The following is a 25,932-nucleotide window of genomic DNA, read 5'->3' as shown; positions in this document are numbered from 1 at the left end:
GGACAGGGGAACAAGAGTTGTCATTTCATAAATGGAAATAATGCTAGAGGACACTCGAGTTCTTTGAGTTATGTTATTATCTATTTGAATGAGACATATCTCAGTTTTGAATCATAAGTATGGGAAACGCCACCACCCAGCTCACTCCAAAGTATGCAAATGTCATTTTGGCCCAGACTCTTGGCTATCGGAGAACCCACAACATTCAATATCATGGAAACTGCTGGTTTGGAAATGTTTTCCTTCCTGTGCTCAGTCAGTTGAACAGTTGAAGTGACATATTTGACAAGGCAGAACAAGGAATTTTTCTCTTCAATGACTATGGAGCATTTTGCCAGTGAGGATGAGTTTTGGGGAAAATTAATGGTAAGTGGATGCAGAATTTAAGGATAGAGTCTATCCTGCTGTGCTTTTTCCTCAAGGCTTTTTATAAAATTAAGATGAAAGTAGAATAGATATCAAAAGATTACAGATTTGCTCATTACTTTATAGTGAAACATACCTGCTACATAGAAAATAGTATTAGAGACAAATCTCTTTGAATGCGAGCCTTTGAATGTAAATTCTCTGAATTTCACTGACAGAGCAATATTGTACTCTTCACTGGCTTGCCAAGCATTTATGCTGTTGTTAAAGTAAAATGGGTAACTAATGGATGAAAAAGATTTCAAAACTTCAGCTAGATTTGTATCACAAGTGAGGCATATTTTCCCAAGCTTCTATGGCCTTCTTAAATAATTGTAAAAGCTTCCTTTTCTAAGATTTGTTAAAATTCTATTTCTTAGCTTCTATATAAAATAATATTGTACTTGTGGACAGATAGTACAAGAAATATTTGTATGTGTAATTAATTACTTTTTTAGGATGCTTTTTCATATAAAATTCTATTTTGAAATCATAGAGAAATTCCATTTCACTTATCTACCAGTGGGTTTGGAACGGATAGAGTATCATTTTCCACTGAAATTAGAATTACTAGATTCAGAGTAAAAGAGACTATCTAGTACAACATCCTTGTTTTATAGATGAGGGAAGTATCAGGATCTTGGGATGCTGATAAAATAGGGGTGGGGAAGAAACAGTTGTTGGCTCTTCTAAGAAAAGATTTTTTTTTTGCATTTCCCCTAGTTGCAGAGTAAAATTTATATGATTTCAGTTCTGGCTAAGATATTTAGAAACATTTGGAAATAACTAGAGATGAGTATTCATATATATGATTTTGAAAGGTTAGAAACTAGTCTAAGCACTTATGGATGTTAAACTGTATAGAAGGAGAGAAATAAGTGAATCTGGAGAGGAAAAAAAGTGAATCCAGTGTCTGGGAGCTATCTTAGAACATACCATGAAGGGCATCCCCCTGCATGAGTATCATAATTTGGTGGGGATGGTTAGAGCTTCTAATCTGTGCTCTGGTTGCTAGCATCTCCTAAATAGTACAGACCAATCTGGAACAAATGGAAATAAAGGAAGATTGGATTTTTACCTCATATAAGCAACTCTCTCACCCTGAGGAAAGGAAAACCTGGTAAACAGAATCTTAAAATTCCAACTTCTACCTCCAGTGGTAAGACATTTGCAAGAACAGATAATGGGGGGAAAATGCTGATTAGTCTGACCCATCACACAATTTAATCTTCTAAAAATGAAAGCAAAGATGATGACCAATAAAAAAAAGAGGTCAGGAAGATGCTATGCAAGAAAAATTTTAAGAAAAAAAAAACTTTCCTATATAGATCCCTCATTCTGTCAGGAGATAGGAGAAAGAGGTGTTTGGTTCCTTTAGTGAGAAGGGAACTTTGCAGAGGATAAACAGCTTTACCTTTAGTCAGATAGAGAAGCAGGACCACCTCCCTATTTTCCATGAAGAAAAGGATAAGGATGTGTCTTGAGTGGAAGTGGTGTCTGGCATAAAGTAGAAAAGATGATTAATAAATGCTGAATAAATGAATGACTGTCCAAAGCTTGGGACAAGAAGGACAGAGAAAGACAAACATAATTATGTCCCTTTCTACACTGTAATCTCAATTTCTAACAGAGACTCAAATTTAAATTAGAAAAGAACAGGACCCTTCCATATAGAAAGAACATATTATTGTGGAAGAGTACATACCTTGTCTTTCTCTGTCCTTCTTGAATTTAGCAAGTTTGGTGAGTTAGAAACAGAGATTACAGGAGGAATAGAAGATAAATGAAAATTGATTCATGTGTTTTATTTCTTTCTGTAATTCTAAAGCCAGGACTTCTGTGGGTAGAAAATGATGATGTGTTGATCTGGGTTTGCATTTCACTGGTTTATGGCATATCTAGTGGGATAGAAGGGGGACATTAGAGACAGAATCAACTGGGTTCAAGTTCCATTTCTATCACAAATGGTACAATGCTGGGAAGTTGAGGTAAACTTTTGTTATCTAATATAAGTCTTTTAGACAAAGAATTGCATAAAAAATTACCACTCAGCATTGATAAAAAAAAAATCATGTGATAGTTAATAAAATCACAATATGAAGGAATATTTCAGAGCAAATTAAAATCTTTTCAGAGATCATTTTTATGTATTAAATATATTCAGCATTTAGGGATTTTATGATTCTTCATGTGTACTATATCTTTGCCTGTGAGATAATACATGATTGATGTTCATTCTTAAGAGAAGAGGTAAAAACAATGAGTTTTGCCAAAACATGTAAACATAATTTTCAAGGTTGACCAAAAGTCAAAGATTCAGATGCATCAGACACAAAATTGCCTCATAGTGGGGGTCCTTTGAATTCCAAATATAACCAAATCCCTAAAAGCAAAATTGATGATTTTTCTTGTGCTGTATTCTATATACTGCTCTATAGAAAATAAATGGAGTACAATGACTAAGAGATTCTCCTTCCTTAGAAGTTTTCAAGCAGAAGTTAGATAAGCACTTGTCAGGCATTGTCACAGTAAATTATGAAATAATCTTCCTATTCCCTTGGCAACAACATTGACAAGCAATATTTTTTAACACAGAGATAGGAATTGTGTCTATTAGATATTACTGCACATTTAAGGCATTTTGTTATTATAAAGTTACAATGTTAAAATTTTGGAAGACCACTGCAACAAACTAGGAGAAATAGAGCCTAGACTGGTAAGTCATCAAAGAAAACTTAGAGCAGTAGGCAAACCTAATAGCTTAAACTGGAGAAAACTTGATTATTCATTGGGTTAAGAGTAATTTCTACAGTGCTAGGGAGAAACTCAAAACAGAAAACAAAAATCAAACGAGTATTCCAAATGGGAGCAAGGACTTTCAGATAGAAAGGGCCAAAGAGTCTGCTTCTGGACTCTTAAAGACCAAGATAGTACAGAAATTATTTAGGTAAAGATGATCTCCATTATCCATACCAAATGACTATAAGTAATGCTAGCTGAAAATAATAGGTCATCATTTCCACCTAATCTCAATGAAAGGGAGAACTAATCTCAGAACCTAATAAGGGAGAAAGTAACTTTATTAAGTGCCTACTATGTGCCAGGCACTATGCTAAACATTTTACAAATTTTTCATGTTATTTCAACTAGATAGGGAATATGCTTCAGAGCAATAGAAGCAGGTCAAAGAGAAGCACGGTAGGTATATTTATACAACTTCCTGGGAACTGAAGCCATACAATGCTTGAGGAATATGCAAAGAAGATAACCACCAAAAAAAGGGGGGGTAGGAGAGATAACCATCTCCCCTCTAATCCATCTAGCAACACTGCTGACAGACTGATTTTCCTAAAAAATGCCTTTTGCATCATGTTACTTTTCTTGTTTTCTTTTCTTTTGGGGGGGGGGGAGATGGGGAGAGGCAGTCAGCATTAAGTGACTTGTTCAGAGTCACACAACTAGCAAGTGTCTGAGGTTGAATTTGAACTAAGGTCCACTTGACTTCTGATTTCCTTTGTTTTCTTTCTTTCTTCCTTTCTTCCCTACTTCCTTCCTTTATTTCTCCCTCCTCTTCTTCCTTCCTTCCTTATATTCTTTCTTTCTTCCTTCCTTTTTTTTTTCTTTCTTTTTGGTAAGCCATTGTTCTATCCACTATGCCACCTAACTATCCTATCCCATCACCTTTCCTTGAAGGACCTGTGCCTTTCTCCTTCAAAGAGTCAAGGACTCAAGTATTTCCAAGTTAATCCAAAACATAGTGAAAATTGGATGACTAGAATAGAAAATAATTAAACATTAAGAATGCCTTTTAATTCTTATTTCATATGACTTTCCTTCACCCACTTCATGTTCTAACCAGACTGAACTAAACTTTTCAAGCTGTTACCTAACTCACTTACACCATCACTATGCCCCCCATATTTGTACTCCCTGTACACTATGATTTGTCAGAATCCTTTTCTCTCTCCATGGATCCATGCAGATGACTCTTATATGAAGCATTTTTTAATCCTCCCACCTAAAGTTTCCTATTCTCCCTTTCACTTTTTCTTACAGTACTTTTGTTCTGGATTTTATCTTTATTTCCAACACTCAGATCTTTTAGTCTATCAAAAAAAAAATTGTATAGCACTTGCTATGTACCAAGCACTGAAGATATTACCAAAAAAAAAAAAAAAGAAAAGAAAAAGAAAAGAAAGAAAGAAAGAAAGAAAGAAAGAAAGAAAGAAAGAAAGAAAGAAAGAAAGAAAGAAAGAAAGAAAGAAAAGGATGATACCTGTCTTCAGGGTGCTCACATTCTAATTTGAGAAACAACTTACAAACTACTGTGTTCATATAAGATGAATATCTTGTGTATATATACAGGGCAAATGAGAAGAAATCTCTACTAGTGGAGAGACTTACAGATTGAGGATAGTACCCATGTTAAGCTATGCTAAGTGGCTTTCCTAACAATACTATCTCTCTCCTCTGATCCATTTAGCAGCACTTATATCATATTGTTTTTCTTAAAACACCTTTTGCATCATGTTGCTTTTCTTGTTTTTTTTTTCTTTTGTTTTCTTTCTTTCTTTCTCTCTTTCTTTGGTAAAGTGGTCAAGCATTGTAAGTCTCTCCATTCTCTCTGTCCTTCATGCTCTTCTAAGATCTTTTTTCCCATTCCACATGACCAACTTCATTTCCTACTACTCTCCAACATGCATTCTCTGCTTTATTCAAGATTCATGTTTATCATCCTCTCAAATATGTTAATTTTATATGTTTTTCTCACTTCTGCCTTCAAACTTTCACTTACATTATTTCCTTCTCATCCAGAATCTCCTCTCCTCTCTGCCTTTTCAAATCCTTCCCATCCTTCAGAACCCAGTTTAACCCCTACCTCCTATTTCTTCCCTTATTGAGTCAAACCTTATCATCTCTCTTAGCTGAGCACTAATCTGTGCTACCCAATTTAGCACACAGTCTCAGATCATCCTTTAATTGTTTCCTTTGTGTCCATTTTTCCCAATTAGAATGTGAACTTATTTAAGACAGAGATCATTTCATCTATTGATTCTCAAAACTCTATAGCACTGCAGGGACCAATAATAATAGACTTATTGATGTGCATTGGAACATAGATTGGAGCTCAGAGAGGTCTAAATAGTCATCTGATTCGATCCCTTATTTTACAGATGATGGAAGCTGAGGTTTAGTTATTTGCCCAAAGTTCACACAGATAATAAGCATCCAAGACAGTATTTGAGCCTAGGGCATCTAATTCCACTATACTCTACTGAACTTTTAACTTTTAATAGTACATCCCACAGTGATATGTACATATAAGTATTGAATAAATAATTTTGATAATGAGTAACTGATCCAACATGGCAGTCACCCAAGTACAAGTATTTGAAGCAAAAAGTTGGATTTTTAATAATTGGTGTCATACTATTTTCCATAGTAAGGGATCATTCTGTACATCTATTCTTCCCCAGATAAAGAATTGACTCATTAGTTCTGCTAGCAGAGACTCAATCCCTTTCCCCTTAACTCACTGGGTTGCCCCAAGCTATTCACTAAACTTCTGTGTCTGATAAGCCTCATCAATAAAATTAAGATAATAGCACTGATGACTGTAGTTTATTGTTGTGTGGAGTAATTATGATTACAAACTGCTGGGAAAATATGAAGTGCTAGGCAAAGGATTGCTGAATTATTATTGTTTCTCACAGGCCACTGAGCAACAATCATACCATATTACGTTTTAGTCACTTCTGACCTGGGTTGCACTCGGCACTGAAGATTAAAGGTGACAAGTGGTACAAATAGCTTCAAAATCACCTGATTTCTCTCTAGTTCCACTCTCCTTTTGCTCTAAGCCCTAATCAAGCACACTCTTTCTCAACCACTTCTTAGTTTTTGAGGCAAATAATTTCTTTCTTAAAAAGTTCCTCATGCATATCTACCACCAAAGCTACTCTACCAGTCAGCATACTTGAAATCAAGAGCCAGGCTCAAAAACTCCCTCACTTATTTCTAGTTACCTTTCTAGGCACTCTTCTGTTCATGTTTTGATTAACCCACATAATCTAGCTTCTTTTTTACTCTCCTGTTTCTATTCTTATTCAATATCTTCTCACCTTCAAGACCCCTTGGTATATCATCACCACATTTTCTGCCCCACTTTTGTTCTGTCAGCTATCCATCCATCTGTAACACATTATAAATTAGAAACAGCATAGTTGTATTCTCATATTTGCTATATATGTCTTCTGTCTATACACAAGAGGTACTCATAATTAACATTCAGTTAAGAAGGGGGTGATTTGTCACAAAATTGAGGGATTAATAATAATTGTTGTATGGTTAGACAGAATGAGTTATGCCCAAATGAAAAAAAAAAAAAAAAGAGGTTGGAAACCTGAATAAAAAGGAGGGAAAGGACAGTATTTAAATCATAAGCCTATAATATAGAAATGTAGTAATCAAACGAAGAATTAAATAGGTTTCATTGCAAGTGTGAACATCCATGCAATTTAAGTCAATTAATCCAGAGCTACTACATATCACTAATCTGAAAGAAAAATTGTATTTCTCAGTTAGGAACCACAGCTTTATTTTCCAACATCCATTTGACTCTTTGTATTAATAATTCCTCCAAAAAAAATCATGGGAGGAAAAAATAAGTGCTTGTTAATTTAAAAAATAAAATTCAATTTTAAAAATATAATAAAAATGGCATTTGGGAGATCAATTTTAAAAAGAGAAAATTCATTTTTAATTTGTTTTTTTCCACAATTTGGAAGGAGAATGGGATGCTCAGAAAGTATTCCAGAAAATAAGATTCTTAATGGGAGACATATTTGAGAATAGTGGAATATGTCCTAAGATGTCCCAAACTGAGAACAAAATGTTTTAATGAGTATATCTGCCCCCTTTCTCTTTCCCATTTATTTCTTCTACAATCAGTTTCATATTTTCTCCCATTGCCCTGGTCTGGCCTATTAACTCAGGTACACTCTATTCTCAAATACATTTGCATGGCATTTGCATTTGGCACAGAACACTGTGACAGTGCCTCTTCCCACTAACCCAGCAGGTTCTGAGATGCCAGCCAGCTCAGAATGAGAAAAGGGGACATGATGAAGCTGCTCACAATACTTGATGCTGTCTCAGTGACCTCTGCTGTATCTCTGTCCAGTGTGGTTTTGGAAACATTTCAGAAAGCACCTGCTGAAATACTTGCAAGGAGCCCATGTGCTTTGCCAACTTGAAGTGCCTGACATCACTCTTAAAGGACATCAAGGTCACCCTTTTGCCGTGTGTATTTTTTTGTTTCATTTCATATGAAAGCAAGAATTCCTAAATTTTATAGAAAACAGGTCCAATAGACCTTATATCCTGGAATGGACAATATATCCTGCCTTCTTTTATTGTCACTTGCAATCCAAATAACTTTTTATCTAAAAGAGAAAAAGCTTGTTGGTGACTTGGATGTGGAGGATGATCATCAGAGGTCATGAGTTCTGTGGGGAAAAAAAAAAAACTTTTAAATTCCTCTTTTCTAATGTAAACTTGATGCAAATTTAGTCCCCAGGTACATGTTTCTTTTTTCAAAAGTTTTAATTGATTCTGGCTTAGGAAACAAGATCCATTTGCTCTCAGTGGGACTTGGACGAAATTATTTCAACAAAAGTACTTTAGATACTCCTCTCTTTTGATTCTTGGGTCCTCCTGCTAAGCTTAAAATATATACAAACAGTTGGGAATAAAGAGAAGAGCCAAGAGATGAATCTATATCCAGGAAAGCTCAGAGAAATCCTAAAAATAAATCTGAACAGTGTTCAAATTCAATAAGCATTTGTTAAGCACCTGCTCTGTGCTGAGCACTGTGCTAGCCACTGGGGAAAATATAAAAAGTTTAGATAAGGCTTGTAGAGGCAAGTGGTTTAGATTCAAATAAATAAGCATAAAATACACTATAATATGATAAATGTATTTGAGAACTAGAGGGAGAAGAAGAGGAAAGGGAGGAGGAGGAGGAGGAGGAGGAGGAGGAGGAGGAGGAGGAGGAGGAGGAAGTGATGATGGTAGTGGTGGTGGTGAAGTGCCATATCCGATTCAAGGGAGAAAGTGATTACCAACTGGGGAATCCAGAAATACTTCCTTTTAGAGATAACATTTGAATAGAACTTTGAAAGATGGGCAAGTATTAACAGAATATAATTATAATGATGACTATTGACCCCAAAGAAGAGATGGGAAAATATACATCCCTTCCTTCTTTGTAGAAACTGAGGTACTATAACTGTGTAATGTCACTTAACAGATTCAGTTAATGTGGTTACTGAACTGCCCTTTCTTTCATTCTTTCTTTTTCATTCTTTATTGCCAGAGATGGCTGTCTGGATAAGGAAAGGGAAGGGATATATCTGGAAATAAGAATAATATAAAAACAAAGTAAATGAATAATTTCTTTTTAATTAACAGAGAATAGAGAACAATGTGAACAAAGTAAGCTTTTTTTTTTTTATAAATCTCCCTCAACAAAATACAGAAATACTTCTCATAAAGTCAGAGTTAGGGCAAATCAATTTTTTTCCTTATCAGCTTTACAAGTTCCTCCGAGTGACTTGTGCCTGACTGCCTCCAGATAATTCCATAACGATCCTCACAAAGCTCTTTAGTCTGTTTTCCAAATGCTCTTTTGCAGGTACTGAAACCACATAGAGCATACAGAGCAGAGTGAAGAGCTCAGTTTTATTACCAATGTTGTCTTCCCTTCCTCTCCCTCCAGTGACCCAAGCATTTTTAGATAAGAGGCTTCCCAAGTAAAAGGACATACAAGGAGAACAACTGATCACAGGACCTTTGTGCTGACCATAGCAGAGAAAACTTTCTTTCCCTTTTTCACTTCTCCTTCCTTCCCTCCAAAGCCAAGAGAGTAATTCTTTCCCTGAATTTGAAATAGCCTATTCTGGTCTGCCCACAGGGAAGACAGTTGAAGTCAATATTAAGTGCTTTTTTTAAAACTTATCCTGTGCTGGACATTGACAGAGCTATTGGGGACTCAGGAAGCTTAGCAAAAATTTGAAAGTTATAGTTGCTTGGAGAGGGAAAAATTACTTAGCAAGATTTAGCAAGAGGGAAGAACAAGGAGAGATGGCACAGACACAAAGTAATAAGATGGAATTAAAGAAAAAGAAATCTAGTCTGAAAATCAGGAGAACTTCTCTGACAGTGATGAACGCTCTTTCCCTGAGACATTTCATGTGGGACCCAAAACAAGGATTAGAAAGGATACTATAGTAAGGAAATCTTTCACTGACAGAGCTCAGTGGTGTGACTGGGGTTTTTCCATCTCTAATTTCCGTGATTAGTTTGTATCCATGTGACATTATTGATCCTTCTGCAGGCACACAACAGCCTCATATAGAGAGCTCTGGAGGGGATTGATGTCCATGGGTACAGCTAAGAGAAGCATTGTTCTCCCCCACCACAAACACACCCTTACCTTCTTTATATACTTTTTTTTCTTGCATCTTTGTAGTTGTCCTTTATTTTATTACTCTAGTGCCAAGTACAGGTACAGAAATAGAATTTGGGGGATAAATGGGGTGCACAGTTGTTTATTGTTGTAATAACATTGGCAGATAATTTTCCACATCTTGAAGTAAGTCATTTTCTTATAGCTGAGATTGAAAGCTCTGCTCTTCCCAAGAGAAAAGACACTTATATTGACATGTTTATGGTTTGGAATAATAATATTTGTCCGTGTGAAAATATGTGTGATTCCTTTCTGCCACACCATATGGCTTATTACTATTCATAATCCAAACAGTAGCAGCTGCTGCAGAGTATGCGAATGAATTTCCTTAAAGTAGGAATGAGCTGGTCATTGGATGCCAGATGTAGTTTCTACAGCATCACAAAGTTAGCCAGGAGCAACTTTATACATCAGGCCCTTAGGTTAACCCTTTCAGTATTTTGGTGACAATATCTGAAGAGCTCATAGTCCCCTTCTTTCTAATTTAATTCTTGCAAGATGCATTCCCTCCCTCCAAAAGGTTATTCATTCTACACAAGTAGAATAAACTATCCTTTCCAAAAGTGTTGGCAACAAAAGCTAGTTTTCTAGATCAATGACAGCTGGCAGAAAATTACATTGAATTTTTGTCCTAATTCCCTGTTGTGACTTTTTTACACTTTTGATCTGCCTTATACATTTTTATCTAACTATATACATGAGGGTATTATATCAGCTAACGACTCACTCTAGACTCCTTTGGAAAAAGCCAATGTCTATCTGACGGCTCAGCTAATAATTTAGAAGATACTGTGAACTTTCCTTATGGGGTCACCACAGTGTAATTTGCAGAAACCCCTTATGACTTAAATGCATAAGGATTTGAAGAAAAAGTACCAAATGTCAGCAGAAAGGCCCATAAATTCAGCAGTATTTATCTAAAGAACACATTTTGGCAATAAAGAAGCATCCCTCAAACCATGTTTTCTGCATGCCAAGTTGAGCATTTTGACATAAATGTTATGATCTTCTGAAAATTGTAAGATTTAATTGCTTTGATATTTGCTAAACTCAAAATCAGGAAGCTCTTAGGTTCAGTCTGACTCCTTACATTAATTAGCTATGTGAACATAGAGTAGTAACTTAACTACTGATTTCTTCATTTCTTAAGTGGGCTTATTAAGACTACCTCACAAGTTTGCTATTAATCTTAAATGTGATATCTACATAAAACATGTCAATTATTATTATTATTGTTACTATATTTTGATGATTGTGTGATACCATTGCTAATAATATTAACTAGGAATTATATAATACTTTAAGATTTGTAAAGTACTTCAGAAACATTTTATTTTATCCTCAGAACTTCAAGTGATAGTTCCTATCATTCCCATTTTATAGAAGAAGATACTGAGGCACAGAGCTTTTAAGTGACTTGCCCAGGTTCACACAGCTAGTAAGAATATAATGCCAGATTTGAACTCACAACTTCCTGACTCCAAGTTCCATGCATCATCACTATGAAAATAGAAATCCCTTTGTGATATTTAATTACATTCAATGATTGTCCTTGTTTTCCCTCTATAAATGGCCCACCCAAAACACCTTCCTTGGGTTTTTTTATATCACTAGGGGACAGATGTATCATAGACCATGTATCTGCTCACTCTCATTGTCTCTATGTGACTGGTACCTCTCCTTTTCCAGTCATACAAGCCCTGAATAGTTTTCTTTGGAAACTGTCTTAAAATTTCAGTTCTTAAGGGGCAGCTAGATGCTGCAGTGGATTAGAATACTACCCCTAAAATCAAGAGGACCTAAATTCAAATCCAGTCTCATACACTTAACATTTACTTAAGCTGTGTGACTCTGAATCACTTAATCCCATTTGCCTAGAAAAAAAAAATAAAGATATTAAATACTGTTAAGAAAAAAAATTTTAGAAGAAGATTTCAGTTCCCAAAGTAGTTTTTACCATATAATCAAATGTTTTTCCTTCTTTGAACCACTAAGATAACTTCCTCCATTTTCTACTTCAGTTCATATGATAAAAAAAGATAACATATTTTTATAATGTTTGTTTATAATGTAATGATGTGTTTTATATTGGGCAAATTTTTAACTTAGAGGAAAAGGGGGAAGGAAACATTCATTAAGCACCTATTACGTTCCAGATACTAACATAAATGTTTTACAAATATTATTTTATTTGATCTTCACAACAATCATGGGGAGAGGGGTATGTACTGTTATGATCCCCATTTTATATTTAAAGAAACTGAGGAAGATATAATTAAGTGACTTGCTCAGAATCACTGTTAGAAAATGTTTTGAGATTGGATTTCCACTCAAATTTTCCTGACTCCAGGCCTAGTACTCTATCAACAATACTATCTCTCTGCAAAGGATATTTAAACTTTATTTTTTAAATGACAATTATATTTCAAAAAAATATTTTTTATTTTCTTTATTTGGATACATTATTCTGAAAAATGGTATAAGGATTCAATATTTTTCCAAAGGAGTCAATGACACAAATACACAAAAAGTTAATCCTTAATATAGAATATTTATAGCTAAGACCTGTTTTAAAAAGTAAGTTCATAAAAAAAAAAAAAGTAAGTTCATGAGCACACATGAAATTTGGAGTATTGTCACTGTGATTCTTGGGTGTCTGATATACTCTGTCCTTTTCTCCTTGCTATTAGTCTCACTAATTTCCAACTGTGGATCATCTGTCTCCTTGGAGCTATTCATCTTTTTCATATGTCTGTTGGTCAGCTCTCTAAGTACCTGCTGCTTTTATCACAAGTTATAATAGAATGATTTATCAATGTCAGTCGCCTTATTCAGCAACAAGAGTACAACTACAAGATATTAAAGAATCAGCCCATATACCTGGCCTGTAGTCACTATTCTCTGATTTGAAATGACATTTATACCTTTGTCATTCCAATAGTTGTCAAGAGGTCTTGGGAGCTAATCTTTGCTTGTTTGGGTGTTTGGTTACTGATATGCCTTTCCTTTCAAGATGAATTAGACAATTGCTTTGTAAACTTTATTTTCTAGAGAAGATTTTTTAAATATCTGATGATACTAGGGCAACTCTTTACGTATTTAACTATATTTGTTGCTAGGGAGTAAAAAGGCACTTTTCCATTTGGATGCCTATATCTCTGTTTCCTTTGTGGACACCCAAGATTCTATGACTTTTTCCAACACAGAGACATAGATTTAGAGTTGAAAGGGACTAGAAGCTTTATTTCTTTCAATAGATTTTATCTTATAGATGAAGAACCTAAGACCCAAAGAAATCAAGATTTATCTTATGTCATATATGTAGTATCAGAGTCAAAATTTGAACTCCACTCTTTTGAATCTAAATCCCACACTTGTACTTTATCACAAAAACTCTGATAAATATTACTTTTCTTCCAATACTGGTTGTCCTAAATGTATCTGCGAATTACATTATATGTGTTTCGAACTGACCTCTATATATGCACTTGTTGTCTTTCCCAGCTTTATTCAGATCAAGAATCACATTACTTTTGACTTTGTATTCTCAGTGCCCAGTACAATGTTTAGTGTATGCTTATGGAATTATTTTTGATAATAATAATAATACCTAGCACTTATAAAGCACCTACTATGTTCCAGGCAGTATGCTATGTATAATATATATATATATATATTGTATATGTATATATAATTTTTTGTGTATAATAGTATATATTAGGATATATGTATACATATACTAAGCACATACATACATATAACACATATATATTGTGGGAATTTCATTTAATCCCAATAATAACCCTGGAAGGCAGATACTACTGTTATTCTAGCTATGTAGTTGAGGAAACTGAGACAGAGGTCATATGACATGCCCAAAGTTACATAGCTAATAAGTACCTGAACTCAGATCTTTCTGATTCTAGGCTTAAAACTCTATTCATTGTGCTATCTATCTTCCTAGAGAGATTTCAGAAAGATAAGGAAAGTTCCTTCAAAATACCTTCTCTGAAATTTGGAACACGGGTTTTGCAAGGATGAATGATAAGGACCGGCTTTACATGTATTTGGAAAAATAAAAAATAACATATTTTTTTAAAAACCTTCTCCATGCTATGTTATGAGCAGCTAGGTGACACAGTGCACCTGGCCTAGGATTAGAAAGACCCATCTTCCTGAGTTCAAATCTGGCCTTAGTCACTTACTAGTTATGTGACCCTGAGCAAGTCATTTGATCCTGTTGCCTCAATTTTCTTATCTATAAAATGAGCTAGAAAGGAAATGGCAAACCATTCTAGTATCTCTGCCAGTAAAAATCCAAATAGCATCACAAAGAGTTGCATATAACTGAATTAATTGAACATGCTGTGACAGCTGATATCTGAAATTTTATCAAAGCTTCAACCCTTATTATTATCAGGCCTTGATGCTCACCAAAAACATATCCCCTTAAATTATATTCAGTTTTTTTACTTCTTTTTTTTTTTTTTAACTAAATGATGGATTGAGAATAACCTTTGATCATAAAAAACAAAAACAAAAACAAAAACAAAGGAAGTTAGTACAGAAAGCCTAATCTACAAAAAGGGGCAATAAAAAGATCACAATTAGGAAAATGAACAGAAGGGGAGGAAAAACCTCTCTCTTATATCATCATTTTAACAAAGACCACCCTGGCCTATGGGGAGGAGGGTGTAAGTAACCTGGAGGGGAGACGTTATTTTTTAACTGTCATATCATCCCAATTGCTTTTATACCTTCCTCTTCATCCTTGAAAAATAATTCCCAATTAGAATGAATGGCTCAGATTCCATCCTATACGCCTGACCAGTATATAAAATAATTACAACTTGGTGGCCCACAACCAACCAGAGGGCCAGACTTAGAAGGGGCCCTCACAGGTCATGGAGAGCTCTAATTGGCAGGCTGAGTCTGAAGCACAGAGATTCCATTCAAAATAGACAAAGCCCCGGATGCTCTGGTGAATTACTAGGAAGCTTTGTATAATATTAAATTAGATCTTCTGGGATTAAATTTGTGTTTACTTGAATTTACCTGTGAATACCTGGTTTTAAAAAAATATAAAAGATGGATTGTATACACAATCACGCATTTCAGTTATAGGGTGCTTCTTGCCTCATAATTGGGACTTGATACTCTTCTTTGCCAGAGTATGGAGCCAACTAGTCCCCTTTGTGGATGCAAGAAATTATGCTCCTTGACACCGATTATTGCATGAACTTCTGCATGCCTCAGCTTTCTTCTTAGCTTCCTGCATAATTTGGGGCAAGTCAAGTAACCTATTGACTCATTTGAGATAAAAGGATAAAAATACTGGCTACCTTTTTCTATTTTTGTTTTTTGTTTTTTTTTTCAAATGATATGGTACAGGCTACCCTTGGGGAAAAAAAAGTTGCTAATAAAAAATAAGAACATAATAACAATAGTTTGATCAATTCCTGTTGTTTTCTTGTTACTATTGCCAGATTCAGAGCTTGAAGAGAACATAGAAGGTATCACATCCAACCATCCCATTTTACAGTTGAGAAAACTGACCTGTAAGATCATAGGAAAGATTTTCTCAGGGTCACACATAAATACCAAGTAACAAAAGTGGGATTAGAACCAATAACCTCTCACTCTATATCAGCATGCTTTTCAATACACCACATTTTTCATTTAAAAAATTTCATAAAGTTTGTTTTTATGTTCCTAGTGCGTAGTATATAGAAAGTACTTAAAGAATTGAATTAAATTAAACATTTTACTTAATAAGCAGTATTCTGATTCCAATGTGGACTATATCTAAAATAATAATTGTCTTATCCCTAAAACACAGATCTTTTGTGAGCCTGACTATACTGATGTACAGTATTGAAATACATGAATAATTTCCATTAATACTAATAGGATTTAATGTGCTTATATAAATCACCTGGATTGTAATGGTAGAATATACTCAGGATAAATCTGATGGTTGATAAATAGATATGGGCTCGCAGAGGACATTTGGCTGGAAGCAGTTTATTAATATGACTTTATCCCAGAGCTGAATCCCTATCATGTGTCTGAAATATTCATAAAAAGACATTTCTGCTTGCAATCTCAACCCCCACCTCCTATCTATCAACAAAGATGAAGTAGATGTGTCTGTATTGTGCGTGTCTGTATTTGATGAAAGTTCAGTTTGAAAAAATAAAAAATATTATGGAAGGGAGAACAGTTGTATAAAACGAAGAGGCCTTACACAACAACTACTCATTTTCTCATACTTTGTGCCTATCAGATCATCTTTATCAGCTGCATCCAAAGAGTCAGGTAAATCAATTGTAAGAAATTCAGAAAACTCCATTTCCCCTAGAAATTATAAACTGGATCAGGTAAAAATTTCATTTTTTTATGCATTTAAATATCACAGCACAAGACAAGTATTCTGACTTTTTACCTTTAGGGCAATTTTGAGTAACAAATCAGATCAGTGGAAGAATTATATTAGGATACCTATCAAAGTCACTAAATCACTTTCCAAGTAACATTTCTTACTCTCTACATTTATCCAACATCTTAGGCTGCTATTCTCATTATACTTCAACAGCCTGTACTTTTCAACTTTCCACTGATCTTCAAGAAAAAAATTTCTTCATGAAACTATCTTTACTTGGTGATGATCAGGGAATTTAGCAAAAAATAAAGATATAAGAAAACTTAGGTAAGTTTTCCAATTGAGGTTATTTGTTTGTTTGCTTTTGTAGAAAGGAATTTGGTGGGCTTTTTTTTTTGTCATTTCAAATACAAGAAGAGAAATTATAGAGAGTAAATTAATCCCCCATGTTGCTTTCATTTTATTGCCATCTTTCATTCTGTTAAACAGATTACATTTGCTACATTACTTTATCAAATTTCATGGAGGTTTTTATAAATATCTTATTTTTTCCAAAAGCATGTAAAGATAAATTTTAACATTTATTTTTGTAAAATTGCATTCTAAAATTTTCTCTCTCAAATTGAATGTGGATTACAGTATATTATTTTCTCCTTTGTTTTTATAGTTGTTTACTTGCTTTTCTTCTTTTTTTCCCCTTTTGATTTGATGTTTCTTGCACAGTGTGACAAATATGGAAATAAGTTTAAAAGAATTTAAAAGAATTACACATGTTTAATCTATATTGGATTTCTTGATGTCTTGGGAATTCGGAGAAAGGAGAGAGAAGTAAAAAAATTTGAAAAACAAAATTTTGCAAAGATGAATGTTCAAAACAATCTTTTCTTGTATTTGGAAAAATAAAATATTATTTTAAAAATGAATAAATAAATAAAATTTTCTCCCATTTCTTCCCTTTCCCTAAGATAGCAAACAATCTGATATAGGTTAAATATGTGCAGTTTTTAAAAACATATTTCCATATTTGTCATGTTGTACAAGAAAAATCAGACCAGAAGGAGAAAAAAAAAGCCATGAGAAAGAAAAACTAAACAAACAAAAAGGTAAAAACACTATGCTTCCATCCACATTCAGTCTCCATAATTCTCTTTCTCGATACATTTGGCATTTCCCATCCCCAATCTATTGAAATTGCCTTGAATCACTGCATTGTTGAGAAGAGTCAAGTTCTTCACAGTTGATCATTACATAACCGTATTGCTACTATGTACAATGTTCTCCTGGTTCTGCTCACTTCACTCAGCATCAGTTCATGTAGTTCTTTCCAGGCTTTTTTAAAATCACTCTGGTCATCACTTTTTATAAAAAAAAAAAGTAATATTCCATTACCTTCATAATTATTCATCCATTCCTTAACTGATGGACATCCACTCAATTTCTAATTCCTTGGTACTATAAAAACAGAGCTGCTACAAACATTTTTTGCCCATATGGGTCATTCTCTCTTTTTTTCTTATGTCTTTGGGATTCAGAAACAGTAATGAGACTTTTGGATCAAAGAGTATCCACAATTTTTATAGTCCTTTGGGCATAGTTCCAGAGTGTTTACCAACAATATATTACTGTCCCAGTTTCCCCAAATTCCCTCTAGCATTCATCATTATATTTTCCTGTCATCTTAGTCAACCTATCTCAGAGTTGTCTTAATTTTTATTTCTTTAATCAAGAGTGATTTAGAACATTTTTTCATGTGACTAGAAGTGGCTTTAATTTCATCTGAAAATTGTTCATATTTTTTGACCATTTATCAATTGAGAAATGACTTGTATTCTCATAAATTTGTCTCCTTTATCTATATATATTTTAGAAATGAGGCCTTTATCTGTAAAAAAAAAAAAAAAAAAAATTCCCAGCTTTCTGCTTCTCTTGTGATCTTTGTGGCATTAGTTTTTTGGGGCATAAAAACCCTTTAATTTAATATAATCAAAATTATCTATTTTGCATTTCATAGCGTTCTCTGGTTCTTCTTTGGCTATTAATTTCTCCTTTTTTTTTTTAACAAAGCCAATAAGTATACTATCCCTTGCTCTTCTAATTTGCTTATAGTATCATCCTTAATTATTAAAATCATTTCGTGTTTTCTTGCAGTTAGTTTTAAATAAAAATAAACAACAACAACAAAGCCAATTGTTGCAACAAGAAATAAAAAAAAATACTCTGCTTTTGACTGTGTCACCATTAATTATTCCAGTCATTTTTTTCTGGACCTTCATAATTCCTTTTCTTAGGATATTTATTGTTCAATCATTTCAGTTTTTTCTAACTTTTCATAATCCCATTTGGAGTTTTTTTAGCAAAGACACTGGAATAGTTTGCCATGTAGCAAGTAAGTATATGACATCAAATTTGAACTCAGGTTTTCCTGACTCCAGGCCCATTACTCTATCCACTGTGCCACCTCGCTGTCCCTTTCTTGGAATAAAAGAGCTGTGAAAGGATAAGAGATGATCAGTGGGTTAGAGAACTAGAAGCAACTTGATTTTTCAAAAGAAGAAAAAGAGAAGGGTTAAAAGGGTATCAGGTTCCTCTTATTCCTCTCCTTCCCCCTCAAAAATAACAGGAGAAATATGAAAAAATCATATTTCTAGAAATATTTTGAGAAAAGTTTTTTTTTTTTTTTTTACCCAAAGGGCAATCTAAAGGGCAATTCCAATACTGTGGCATAATTGATGATGATGATGATGATGCTGTAGAGAAGAGGAGAACCTGGAGGAAACTGAGAATGTCAAAAACTGTAAAGAAACAAATGGAAAAATTTATCATATATCATACACAAATTCAAGGAATTAGAGAAAAATTCAGATAACAAAATCACAAGTGATTAAATGAAGAAATTAATATAATTAAGAAATTCGGAGGCAATTAAAGAATTAAATCTTAGAAGGCAATAATAAGGAAACTCAATAGAAAAGAAACAAGGCTAGAAAAATATGAAAATTTAATAATACATAAGTAAAACCAGGATTTATACAAGGGGACACAAAACAATGAATAATTTAAAAAAAAAGAAAAGAAAAGAAAATAGGTTCAAAAAATTGACCAGCTAGAAAAATATTTGGAGGCAATGTAGATGAAAAAAACTGAGGTGGGAGGAGAACAAGAGAAGAAACCTCAGAATTATTAGGACTCCAGGAAATAGAGACAATAATCTGATTACTCTATTTTCAGGCGATTGTTTCTAGTTAAATAAAAAATCTAATGCTAGCTGTCAAAAAATGAATTGTAGCAGTAGAAAAATGTATTTAGAATTCCAATGTGGGGGAATTTAAATTCAGCCTACCCAGATATTGAAACGACAATGATAATTTTTAAACTGCTTCAAATCATCAAAAAGAAGAAAGAAATGATATGTCAAAAAAACATTCAATCCAGAATTCTAATGAGTTTTCCTACACAAACCAAAAATAACTGTCTATAACATTAAAACCTGTTAAACATGGACTTAAAGACTAGAAATAGTTTCTCAGCAAATCTAAACAGTCACTTTGAAAATCATTCCAAAATGAACATTTAAAAACTAAAATGACCTCAGAGGTTCCATGGAGAAAAACCTAACTTTAAAAGGCCCTGTGTAATTGAGCTAAGAAATTACCCAGAGACAATTAAGTATTTAGAATTCATACTTTCAACTGTGATTAGTTAGTTATCTTAATTTAAAACCCCATATTGGAAGAGAAAAATAATCAAAGCATTATATTAACATAATATTTAGTTAAATTATTTAATAATAAATACAATCAGAATAAAGGAATACAAAATGATGAATAAAAGAGCAAAAATAAACTGATAAGTATTGATCAATTAATAACCATTTATTAAATATCTAGTATATGCTAATCATAGTGCTGAATCATGACAATAGTTTTTAAAAAGGCTAAAAACTGCCCCCTGCACTGAAGAGGTTTTCAACTTATTAAATATATCATTAAAAGGAAATAATAAAGAATATAGGCTCCCTGTATTCCCCCACAAAGAAAAATAACAAGAAAAAGAAGATGAAAAAGAGAATATTTACAGTCAATTCCAAAGGAAAGTTCCAATCCTTAACAAAAAGGAGTCAAATTTTATAATTATGTACAGATTTTATAACCTAAAATACAGAAATAGTATTTGGGGTAGTTATGTTTAGATTAGATATAAAAATAATGAATTAATAACAATTTAACAAAGAACAGGATATAAATAAAAATTAAACTAAAATTCAATGTAAATAAATTATGTCCCCCCAAAAGGAAAGGAGCTAATGGATTTTTTTAAAGACCCAACATTATTTTGTCACTATCAATTGTGAAAAAATACAAATATATTTAACTAAAAGAATGGATTAAAAGCTATCATGCTCAGGAAAAATTCAATTTGCTTCAATGATATCTGGTAACTTTCAATTTGAACCAGAAAGCATTGAAAGATCAACAATGCGAATATGTACATATTTAAAGAATAAAAAATTTTAGAAGTTAAGTTTTTAGATATACCTTTAAAATATTTAGTTATGTTTATAAAGGGAAAGCTCTATTTTGTTAAAGAAATAGAAAAATTCATGAATAGATTTCTAATATATAAAGCAATTTTTAAAATTAAATAAGAAGGATTTTATAGACCTGAACAGTGTTGGGGGGGGGGGGGAAACATGGATTGGGCAAATATATATTAAAAAAACTGGAAAGCTCAAGTAGTAGGATTACATAGAAAACTGACTCTAAAATCAGGAAGTTCTGGCTCTAGTCCTAACTCTGACTACATATAGGACATTTAACAAGTCACTTAACCTTTCTTTGCTCCCAATAATTCTGCCAAACTACAGGTTGAAGATGAATTGCCAATCTGCATGGGGGAGGAGAGAGAGTTTCCCCACCAGCTATCCTCTGTTCAAATGAAATTACAGATCCATACCTCCAAATAAGAGAAAACTCAATGGGAAAAAATAATCATAGGACAGACACAAAAACTGATCCCATTCTTGTTCATAAGGAAGAACTCAGCATATTAGTTTAACGATACCTATAGTAAAGAAGATAATATGTAGGTTGTGGATAGGGCTTGTAGTCAGAAAGATCTTCATTCAAATCCAGTTTCAGATTCCTACTAGCTATGTCACTTAACTCTATTTGTCTCAGTTCCTCATCTATAAAATGAGCTAGGGAAGGAAATGACAAAACCACCAGAGTATCTTTGCCAAGAAAACTCCATGAAGAGTAAGACATGACTAAAAAACTGCTGAACAAAACTAAAGAAGAAAATGTAAAATTACAGAAATATAAATTAACATAAATTTATAAACAAGCTATGCATATTCTGAGACAAATTTATAGCACAGAATGCCTATATTAATGAGAGAAAATTAAAAAGTAACTACATTTAGATAAATTAGACAAGAACAAATAATGTAGTTAATGTAATGTTAAAGAAATGAGATTATTAAAAACAAGACAAAAAGTAATAAAATAGAAAACAAAAAAAAAGCAATTGAAATTATAAATAAAGTGAAAGTGTCTTTTAAAGGTCAATAAAATTGATGAATGGCTATTTTAATGCAAAAGAGGAAAATGAAAAACTAAATTCATAAAAAAAAATAAGAAAAGATAGATCCAAATGTATCATTAACAATAATTTAATAGAATTGAAGAGCTGAGAAGAGCATTCTACTACTCTATGCATAGCTTTATGGTAAAAAAATAAAATAAAAACTTAAAATACAGGAATGAATATCTATAAAAATATAAAATATATAATATTAAAATTTTAAAAATGGAAAACAGATGATTTACATAGATTAATCTCAAAGGAAATGACAGGCCATGAATGGCCTACACAGGAACCAGATGCACAGATAAACATTTTTTAAAATGCCAAAGAACAACTACCTGTAGTCCCAGAAAAATAGTATGGGGTACTTGGCAAAGATGCCACACTTTGATGCTTATATTTCAATAACAGCCCTGACACATTTTATCTCTTTGACTGTAAGCAAGCCATCCATTTTTATAAGATTCAATTCCCTCACCATGACCTTCTTTTTAAGCCTGATGGATCACCTGATTGATTGAAAAGCATTCAAGTTCTAATTATAAGATGCTATAACAGAAGGAAACTTATGATTATAAGTTTAGGGATAGTTATGAAAAGATCATAAGATCATGGATTCAGAGGTGGAAGATGCTTCAGAGGCTAAATGAGAATATAATGACAGAAATAACAAAAGAGATTGATGAATCTATTGAATCACCAAAGAAATTGTTACTAAACCAGATAGGTATTCTTATATGCCTTACTTCCAACTGGTACATTCATAAGTGTATTGATTGCTTAGTATTTTATATAGAGTTCTTGAGTAGCCTGCCATTGGCCTAGAATATATTTCTAAAGCCAGAGTTGTATGGAATGGCTATAATTTATAACTGGTATTCTTGTATTGAAGAGCTGGGGGGATACTAGAATAAACTGAATTACACTGATATATTTCAAAATCAAGACAGATGAGATCCAAAGTGACTGGCACAGATCCTGACTATAACCTTTCTTTTGATATCAATAAATTATATAGTTAGATAAATTCTTAAAATTCAAACTGTTTTTCATTCCCTTTACTCCATAAATGAGTGAATTATGTTTGTGTTTTCCCTTTCAATAATACCTATAGGATACAGTAAGCTCAGGGGATCAATGGATAAGATCAATTTTTAACTTGTATTACATTGCCAGATTATTCTCCAAAACAACCATAACAGCCCATAGTTCTATCAACAATGTAACAATGCCCAGTCTTACCAGTCTTACCAACAATGGGTTGTGCTACTTTGATCTATATTTTTCTTTCCTCCACAAAAATTAGGAAGATTTGAATTCATATATGTAATTTCTACTTCTTATTAACTATATGACAAAGGGCAATCAATCAATCAATAATCACCTGTTAAACACTTAGTGCCAAGAATGCACAACTTTTCAGAGCCATAGTTTCTTCATCTATAAAATGGGGAAAGTATCTGATACTGACCTCAGGTATTGTAAGTCACAGTGAGGCAGAATATGTAAAGAGCTTCACAAACTTTAGCCAGCCTCCCCTTTGGGAAAAGGATCAAGGAAGAAGTTCCCACATTTGAATTCCTCTATATCAGGAGGTTATTTGTCCTTTTGACATTGTCCATTTGAGTATTCTTTTTAATCTTTGCACTAAACTAGAATAATAATGCTTGCCCAGTTCCCAAAAATGTGACAAGAAATCTAAGCTTATTAAATGAGGAGTCTTTATATGATGAAATAAATTTATATCACTTTTTTAAAAAATTGTCAAGATAGTTTTGAAAGTAATATTGGATTTAAGAATAAGCTAGTTCTGCAAATCTAGGTTGTAAAGACTTTTTATGGGTGGGGGAAAGGAGCAGGGGGAGGCATGGTTGGGAAAAGAGAGTTAATAAATAAATTAAGCATATACAGATTTAGGGAAAATATCTTCTTGAGAATTTAAAACTTAGAGCCAGCTAGAAGCTGGCTACTTGGGAAAACATTTATTGGAAAAATAAAGTCATCAAGAGATCATTTACAAGAGATCATTTAAATGTCAGGTACAATACTAACTCTGAAGTTTAGAAGCTACATATGTGCCCTACATAAGCTTTTGATTCTCTGAAAAATTTCATAGTGAATTAGATGATTCTATGTTATTCAGTTTCATACTATGAACCCAAAAAAAGGTCAAGGTTGAATTGAGCAAAGATTAGTAATCATTGAGAATTATTGAGAAAGGTATTGAATTATGTATTTAGCTTATTTTATATTGTTAAATTTTTATCTTCAATTTCATGGGAAGGCGCAAACAAGAATATTACAAATAAAGAGACAAAAAAATCTTTAATTTAATATCAGAAGAAAAAGGTCATGTATGGATACTATTCTGTATCTACTGCAATGAAAACAGATTATCTGAAATGTTAAAGTATAATTAAACCACGTAATTCTTTTAAAAATAATGTGATGATAACCTATTTGGTTCTGTTGGACATTCTATCAATCACTCAATAAGCATTTGTTAAGTTCCAGGCATAATTTCTATTAAAAGTTTTATTCTATTTTTTTATTCCAAGATTATACTTTTGTTATACCTGCCTATGAGAGGCATAACCATTGGACCATGATCCTATAGATCCACCTGGTGGTAGTTCAACCAAATGGTTTACACCCAGAATTTAGGAAAATGAAACAGCTTCATTACTTTCAGTCTCAAAAACCCAAATTTATCAAGACAATGATAAATATTACAATGCCCATCCACAATACCCAAATATTTCAATATTGGATTGTAAGTAGATTGCAAGAGTTGTATATTAACACTGACCATTAACAGCCCATTACTCATATTATATGGGCTATGATATTGCTTTTGAACTACAAATTCTTAGGATACCATGGTACTGGGGAGATTAACAAAGGTAAAGATTCTTCAATCATAGGCAGAGAAAGACATTCCTGAAATGGAGCTAAGAAATTTCTCCTCTCTCATGGGTGAAGAACAGCTCTGGTGAATGAGCTATACACCTTGTCTCTTAAAATTCTAGTTTTTCATCAAGGAGTATGATTGAAGAGGTTAGGTAAGCAGAACCAGCCACTGGAAACAGAATTATGGCAAGAGAAGTCGCCTCTGGTTCCAGCAGAGTTTACAATTAACTCTACAAAAAGGGAGAACTGGCCAGAGAATCAATTTAGGAAGTGAAATGCTTTGCTAACCTGAGAGCTAATCAAATGAACTTGAAGGCAGAAGAAATTAGTTGGTGACTTGTACTATCTCAGTTAGACTGTGGATGTCAGCAGAGTTGCTGCAAGAACACTGGTAAAAGGATGAGCCAAAGTCGTGAGCTCAAATAACAATTTTATGTGCTTGAGACAATGTCATTAATGGTGAACTCTGATACTCTAGCTCTCATCCCTGTGCCTTTGTACTGGTTTTTTCCCATGGCTAAAATGTTCTTCCTCTTCCCCTGCACATCTTGGGACCCTTGGTTTTCTTCAAAATTAAGTTCCAAGACCACCTTGAATACCAGAAGTTTTTAACCTGAGGTTTCTGAAATTGGTTTTTTTTTTTCTAATATTTTGATACTATTTTAATGTAATTGGTTTCCTTTTTCATCTTGTGTATTTTAGTTTATGCATCAAAATGTTACTTTGAGAAAGAGTCCATTAGACTTCATACAATTGTTGAAGGAATCATGCAAAAATAGGTTAAGAACTCAAGTTCTATACAAAGCTTTTATTGATATCTCACCCTTACCTCACCCTGTTCTTGGTTCTGTCCCTTATAAAACTGCCTTGGAATTGTTTTATTTTAGCATTAGATATATGTGTGTGTGTGTGTGTGTGTGTGTGTGTGTGCATTTTTTCCTTAAGAATGTAACTGAAAGCAGAAATTATTTCATTTTTTACTTTGTAGCTCCATTACCAAGCAAAATTCTTGTATTAGGATAGGTAGGCTCTTAATAAATGCTTGTTCATTGGCTGATTAATTACTTGAGTTATAGGATAATGGCTTCCAGTTAAGAATTCAAGCCAAAGTTTTTCTGCA

General features: G+C 33.2%; 1 protein-coding gene across 3 annotated transcripts in view; it reads left to right on the top strand.

The window, feature by feature from the left end:
* Positions 1–201: 201 nt before the first annotated feature.
* The window catches only part of SASH1 (SAM and SH3 domain containing 1), a 378,674-nt gene continuing 352,943 nt past the window's right edge, over positions 202–25,932 (top strand). The window contains exon 1 of one of the 3 annotated variants that reach the window (XM_031968401.1): positions 202–366. In XM_031968401.1, the coding sequence (XP_031824261.1) occupies positions 316–366 (51 nt within the window). In that variant the 5' untranslated portion in view covers positions 202–315. The remainder of the gene's footprint in view (positions 367–25,932) is intronic. The other 2 variants (XM_031968398.1, XM_031968403.1) reach the window with 2 other exon arrangements.

Source organism: Sarcophilus harrisii, chromosome 4 (assembly GCF_902635505.1).
Source record: "Sarcophilus harrisii chromosome 4, mSarHar1.11, whole genome shotgun sequence".
NCBI classification, from domain to species: Eukaryota; Metazoa; Chordata; class Mammalia; order Dasyuromorphia; family Dasyuridae; genus Sarcophilus; species Sarcophilus harrisii.
The sequence above is the reverse complement of the archived record's forward strand: the minus strand, read 5'-3'. Positions and strand labels throughout refer to the sequence as shown.